A 6,976-nucleotide genomic window follows, 5' to 3' on the forward strand; every position below is an offset into this window, starting at 1 on the left:
TACTGCCCGAGAGAGTAGAAGGACATTTTCATACTGGCATGGGTCAAGACGGTTGCACACGAACGTTTGCCACCCTTTTGCTTCAAAGTTAATGGTGGCTCTAACAATTGGCAGTCCTATTGTGAGCCATGCGGGTATTTTCCCCGGAATAACAAGTATATCAGCTATCCATGGGCGAAATGGCTCACCCAAGGCTATCTTCTCCAGGTATTGCACAACCTCAACTTCCTCAAACCCTGCATATCTAATCAGTGCTTGGCCATCAAACTAGATTTTCAAGTTCCGGAACTTTATCACCTTTGCACCCTTTTTGACGTGGGCGACACTGGCTTAAAACTCCTTGACAAGGTATTTATTGGCATCTTTCAGATGGCTAGTGAACCATTTCCATTCTTTTCTCTCCGTGAATTGCTGTAGGACATTCAGATTGTGCTAGCTTAGGTCTTTGGTGATGAACTGACGCTCAAGAGTGAGCGACCTTTGGGACCACCATTTTTGAAACTTGGCATATGCCCTCTCACTAACAAACCTATCAGCCCACACCTTTAGCTTCCTTGATCTAGACATGCCTCCCACAATTGTATCACCCCCTCTCCCGTTATCCGGGACCTCATCATTATCACCTAAATTGATCGAGGTAGCTGCTGTAGCAGGTGGGGAAGATGGATCAGATGCCTGACTACCTCGCTCTAAGTCAGTAGAAGAACTAGAGCAGGAGGTATGTTCATTTACTAAGTGGAGCCTATCAGGGAATTGTTGTGATTGTGCCCTCGGTTGTGGTTGTACAGAATCCCCTCAGAAGTCTCCCCGGATGGGAGGTATCCACTGGTGTCTGAGGAATGATGGACTCTATTGGCTGTGGCTTTCTTGTAGATTATCTTTTTTACTGACAGTGGTATGCTGGGTTTTCCTTGAACCCGGCCTCAAGAAGGTTCTGCCCTCTCTTTGGAAATATCACCTAGACCTCATGGACGCACAATTGTCTGTAGCGCACAAGTAGTGAAAGTCAGTTAGAATTGGGGTTCAACCTGTGTTATTTAATCATAGATGAAAAGAAAGGCATTGCTTCTCAGAACAGGGCAGCGCAGACCGCACAAAGTTAGTGCACGGTTTGCCCATCGCGGATCGCATAATTTTGACTGAGGTCACGAAGATCCCACATTCAGACTACTGGTTCTCTGAAGTTAACCAATAGCGGACCGCATAAAACTGAGCTCAGCCGAATAACACCGATCGCAGATTGCACAATTTTAAGTGCGGCCGCATAATCATTTTTTGGTGGCTCTCTGAAATTCAACTATGCAGACCGTACAAAATTGAGTGCGACTGCGAAAACCTATCGCGGACCGTACAAAATTGAGTGCGGCCGCACAATCTTAGAAACCAATAGTGCCTTCAATCTAGGGTATCGCGGACCCCACAAAAGAATATGTCGTTGCATACCCTAGAGCGAACCGCACAAAAATGTGTGCGGCCGCAAAATTCAAATATGAGTGTCACTGAAGTACGATTAGTGCTAGGGTTTTTACTAATTAGGCATAATTTATGGCAATTAAACAGTAAAAGCTGCTAATCCCAGCCCCCATTATGTATTCAAACACTACCCAGATACTTTTAAGCAAGAATTAAGCATCAATTTGACATGTTGGCATGAATCTAACCCTAGATAAAAAGAAAAACTAAAACAAAGAGAAAAGAAAAGAAATATATGACCGCACACAGAATTTTGCGTCCACGAAGGGCTTGTGCGGACCGATAATTCTGGCGCGGTCCGCATAACTTAACCACTTGACAAATTTTTTCCTTGTCAATTTCCTGCACTGCACACTCAATTTCCTGCACTGCACACTCAATTTCCTGCATACACTTCACAACCAGTTTGTCCAAAATAATGCCTAATCTAAAATGAAAATCAAACGAGAGAAAAACACATGGGTTGCCTCCCAAGAAGCGCCTGATTTAACGTCGCGGCACGAAGCATGTTAACATCATTCTTTTGAAATGGATCAATGCCACAATGTGGCCATCATCAACCTTACCAACTTAGTGCTTCACCCGGTTCCCATTGACCCTAAAGATCTTACAATTCTTGTTTTTCAAGTGAATAGCGCCAAAAGGAGTCACATGTACCACTTCAAAGAGACCATTTCACTTTGAATTTAGCTTTCCCTAAAACATCCGTAACCGAGAGTTGAATAAGAGAACATGGTTCCCTTCTTTGAATTCTTTGTTCCAAATATAGTTATCATGTGGGTACTTCATCTTGTCCTTATACAAGGACAAACTGGAGTAAGCATGGAACCGAAACTCATCAAGATCATTCAATTGCTCCACCTGAAGATTAACAGCTCCATCCCACTCAAGGTTCAATTTCTTCAATGCCCACATGGACTTATGCTCTAATTCCACCGGGAGGTGACATGCTTTCCCAAATACTAGCCGATAAGGAGACATACCAATTGGAGTCTTGTAAGCTCTATAGGCCCATAGAGCATCGTCAAGTTTCCTTGACCAATCAGTCTGGTTTGCATTGACAGTCTTGGATAGAATACTCTTGATCTCCCCTGTTGGAGACTTCAACCTATCAACTTGCCTGGGGGTGATAAGGGGTTGAAACCTTGTGATTGACATCATACTTGGAGAGTAAAGTGTCAAAAGCTTTGTTACAAAAATGAGAACCCCCATCACTAATGATATCCCTTGTGGTGCCGAATTGTGAATGTGTTTTTCTTCAAGAAGCCACCACACTTCGTGCTTCATCATTGGGAAAAGTCACTGCTTCAACCAATTTGGAAACATAATTCACAGCAACAAGAATATAGGTGTTCCCACACGAACTCACAAATGGACCCATAAAGTCGATGCCCCATACATTGAAAATATCAATCTCAATGATGGTGGTGAGAAGCATCTCATTCTTCTTGGAAATTTGTCAATCATCACAACACTTAACGAGCTCGCTAGTGTGTTTGTACAAGGTAGGCAAATAGAATCCACTACTTAGGAACTTGTAGCAGTTCTTGCCCCACCATGGTGACCACCATAGGGAGAAGAATGGCAAGCTTCAAAAATACCCAATTGCTCTTCTTCTGGAACACATCTCTGGATAATACCATCAGTGCAAGTTTTGAAAAGATATGGCCCGTCCCAATAATAATCCAAGCAGTCCCATTTGAGCTTTTTTCTTTGGTTTGAAGAGAACTCATTCGGGACAAATCCACTCACAAGATAGTTAGCCACATCGGCAAACCAAGGCATCCCGGTCAAAGACATGGGAAGGATTTGTTCATCCGGAAATTAATCATTGATCTCAAGGCCATCATGGGGCCTCCCCTTACTTCCAATTGGGACAAGTGGTCCGCCACTTGATTCTCACTCCCTTTTTTGATCTATGATTTCAAGATCAAATTCTTGTAGAAGATGTACCCACCTCATCAATCTAGCCTTTTGAGTCATTTTTACTTATCAAATAACAAAGTACCACATGATCGGTGTGAACAATCACTTTGGTACCTATGAGGTACAGGCGGAACTTTTCCATAACAAATGTAAGAGTTCTTTTTCGGTAACCATATAGTTGACTTGGGTGTCGTCCATGGTCTTACTAGCATAGTAGACCAGATGGAATATCTTGTTGGTTCTTTGCCCCAATACTGCTCCTACCGCCACGTCGCTAGCATTGCACATGAGCTCAAATGGTAAGCTCCAATTTGGCGCGGTAATGATGGGAATGGCAGTCAACTTATACTTAAGTAGCTCAAATGCCTTCATACAATCATCTTTGAACACAAATTTGGCATCTTTTTCCAATAACTTGCACAAGGGGTTCACCACTTTGAGAAATCCTTGATGAACCGACGGTAAAACCCCGCGTGGCCTAGAAAGATCCTCACTTATTTTACATAAGTAGGAGGAGGGAGTTTTAATATCACTTCAACTTTTGCTTTATCCACTTCAATACCATTCTTGGAGATCTTATGGCCGAGGACAATGCCCTTCTCGACCATAAAGTGGCACTTCTCCTAATTAAATACCAAGTTGGCCTCTTCACAACGTGCCAATACTTTATCAAGATTGTCCAAACACACTTCAAAAGAATCCCCACAATAGAGAAACTATCCATGAAAACCTCGAGGAAGTCATCCACCATATCCGTGAATATTGACATCATACACTGCTAAAAAGTAGCCAGTGCATTACATAAACCAAACGCATACTTGAGAATGCAAATGTGCCATACAGACCAGTGAAGGTGGTTTTTTCTTGGTCTTTAGGTGCAATAAGAATCTGGTTATATCCAGAATATGCATCCAAGAAGCAATAATAAACAAGTCCGGCTAGCCTATCCAACATCTGATCAAGAAATTCAAGCAGAAAATGGTCTTTCCAAGTCACTTTGTTGAGCTTCCTATAATCCATACATACTCTCCAACCGATGACAGTTCTTATGGGGATCAACTCATTTTTGTCATTTGTAATCACAGTCATGCCCCCCTTCTTTAGGACACATTGTACCAATGAAGTCCGTGGACTATCAGAAATGGGGTAGACAACCCTAGCATCCAACCACTTGATGATCTCTTTCTTGACTACCTCTTGTATGGCCTCATTCAACCTTCTTTGATGTCCCACGGAGGTTTTGGAATCCTCCTCCAATATTATTTTGTTCATACAAAAGGCGGGGCTTATACCCCGAATATCCGCCAATGTCCAATCTATTGTCTTCTTCATCCTTTGGAGCACCGCAAGGGCAGAAGCTGTCTGCACGTTAGTTAAGCACGAGGAAAGAACAATAGGTAAAGTGGAACAAAGTCCTAAGAACCCATACCTGAGCTGTGAAGGCAAGGGCTTCAACTCCAATGTGGGAGGCTCCTCGATTGAGGGCTTTGTTGGTGGAGTTTTCCGGTTCTCAAGGACTAAGGAGAGTTTTCGGGGCTCATATGTATATGATCCCATTCCTTGCAAAGCATTGACATATTCTACCAACCTTCCTTCTCATCCTCATCGTGATTCAACAACATCGTTTCCAATGGGTCTTCAACATTAATCATATCACTTGTGTCATCAACAATTACTTCAGTCACAAGATCGACAAACGAACACACTTCGTTGCTATTAGGCTGCCTCATTGACTTGCAAACATGGAACACAAATTTTTCATCGCCCACTCGGAAGGTGATCTCCCCAGCTTCCACATCAACTAAGGCATTCCCTGTCGCTTGGAAGGTCTCCCCAATATGATTGGCACCTCGTAGTCAACCTCACAGTCAAGTACCACAAAATCTACGGGAAGTATGAACTTATTGATCCAAACTAGCACATCATTAATTATCCCCAATGGCCTCTTCATTGTCCTGTCCGCTATTTGCAACCTCATAATATGGTCTTGGTATCCCAATCCCCAATATCTTGAACACACAATAGGGCACCAAGTTAATGCTCGCCCCCGAGTCACACAAGGCTTTGGCTAAATTGGCACTACCAATAGTGCATGGGATTGTAAAGGCACTGGGGTCTTCTAACTTTGGAGCCATGGAGTGCACAATGGCACTCACTTGATGTGTCATTTTGATCGTTTCACAGTTTATTGATCTCTTCTTTGTTACCAACTCCTTCACGAACTTGGCATATCCGGGCATTTGTTCTAAGGCTTCAACCAATAGCACATTTATGGACAAACTTTTCATCATATCAATGAATTTCTTGAATTGATTCTCATTGTTTTTCTTTTCAAGCCTTTAAAGATATGGTGGAGGAGGCATTGGCAAAGAAGCCTTCGCTTTGGGCACTACCGAATCCGGTATGTCCATCATATATTACCTAGACGGGTTCACATCATCTTGTGTCTCCTCCACATTTTAATCAATATCTATCCTCACTTCATCATTTACTTGAACATCATTGCTTGGCTCATAATCATATTATATCACCACACCATCATTCATAATCTTTCTTAAGTTTGAGGTGCTAGCAACTCCACCTTTCCCATTTCTTGTAGTCACCGCCATAACATGCCCCATATTGTTCCCACCCTTCGGGTTGATTACCGTATAACTTGGCAGTGCCCTTTTAAGGCAACTATTCAAAGTGTGAGAAATTTGTCCAAGTTGGACTTCCAAGTTGCGGAAAGAAGTGTTGTGGGAGACTAATTAGGCATCAGAGTTGGCATTTTTCTCCATCATCTACTTGAACATGTTTTCAATCTGTCCCATATCATTGTTGGAAGAACTAGGACCTTGTGACAGATATGGAGGCATGTTGTTCGGTTGTTGATGCATCGGGGACCTATAAAAGCCTGACCCCCAATTTCGTTTATTATTGTTGTTCCAACCCCCTTGATAGTTATTGCCTCCCCAATTACTACTATTGTTGCCACCCCAATTGCCTTGATTTCCTTGATTACCCCAACTTTGATTGTTGTTGTTCCCCCAGTTGCCTTGGTTGTTGTTACCACTATTTCAATTGCCTTGTTGAACTTGATTGCCCCAATTTCCTTGATTCAGAGCATTGCTCCATTGACCTTGATAATTGATGACATATTGAACTTTTTCACTTTGATCATCATATGAATCATCTTGATTGTACCCACTACCACTTTGCTCAAATTGATTCGGATTTTGTTGAATTTGACCTCGTTGATGCTTCTTGTTTACCATCATATTCACACCTTCCACTACATTCACTTGTTTCGGCCCTTGAATTTGTTGAAGCTGAGATTTGGCCAATTGGTTCATGGTAGTTGTCAACTCAGCTATAGCTTGCCTGTGGTCATGTAGATCCCTGTCTAGGTGAATAACATTAGGGTCACCTTGTGGCACATTGGCTTTACCTTTCCACGCTGAAGAGGTATCCTCCATATCATCAAGTATTTCACAAGCTTCGACATATGGCGTGTTTATGAAGTTTCCCCCAGCGAGTTGATTAACCACACATTAGTTTGTTGTGTTGATCCCCCTGTATAAGGTCTGTTGGATCA

General features: G+C 42.6%; 2 protein-coding genes across 2 annotated transcripts; both read right to left on the bottom strand.

The window, feature by feature from the left end:
- Positions 1-2,169: 2,169 nt before the first annotated feature.
- LOC138885963 (uncharacterized) lies at positions 2,170-2,685 on the bottom strand. Its single transcript, XM_070166979.1, has one exon. It carries the CDS (start codon positions 2,683-2,685, stop codon positions 2,170-2,172), a length of 516 nt encoding a protein of 171 aa, XP_070023080.1.
- A 46-nt stretch (positions 2,686-2,731) lies between these two features.
- On the bottom strand, positions 2,732-4,150 carry LOC138885964 (uncharacterized). Its single transcript, XM_070166980.1, has 3 exons — positions 4,035-4,150; positions 3,571-3,877; positions 2,732-2,917 (listed from the first exon to the last, which is right to left on the bottom strand). Exons 1-3 carry the CDS (start codon positions 4,148-4,150, stop codon positions 2,732-2,734), a joined length of 609 nt encoding a protein of 202 aa, XP_070023081.1.
- Between the last annotated feature and the right edge of the window lie 2,826 nt (positions 4,151-6,976).

Source organism: Nicotiana sylvestris, chromosome 2 (assembly GCF_000393655.2).
Source record: "Nicotiana sylvestris chromosome 2, ASM39365v2, whole genome shotgun sequence".
NCBI lineage: Eukaryota > Viridiplantae > Streptophyta > Magnoliopsida > Solanales > Solanaceae > Nicotiana > Nicotiana sylvestris.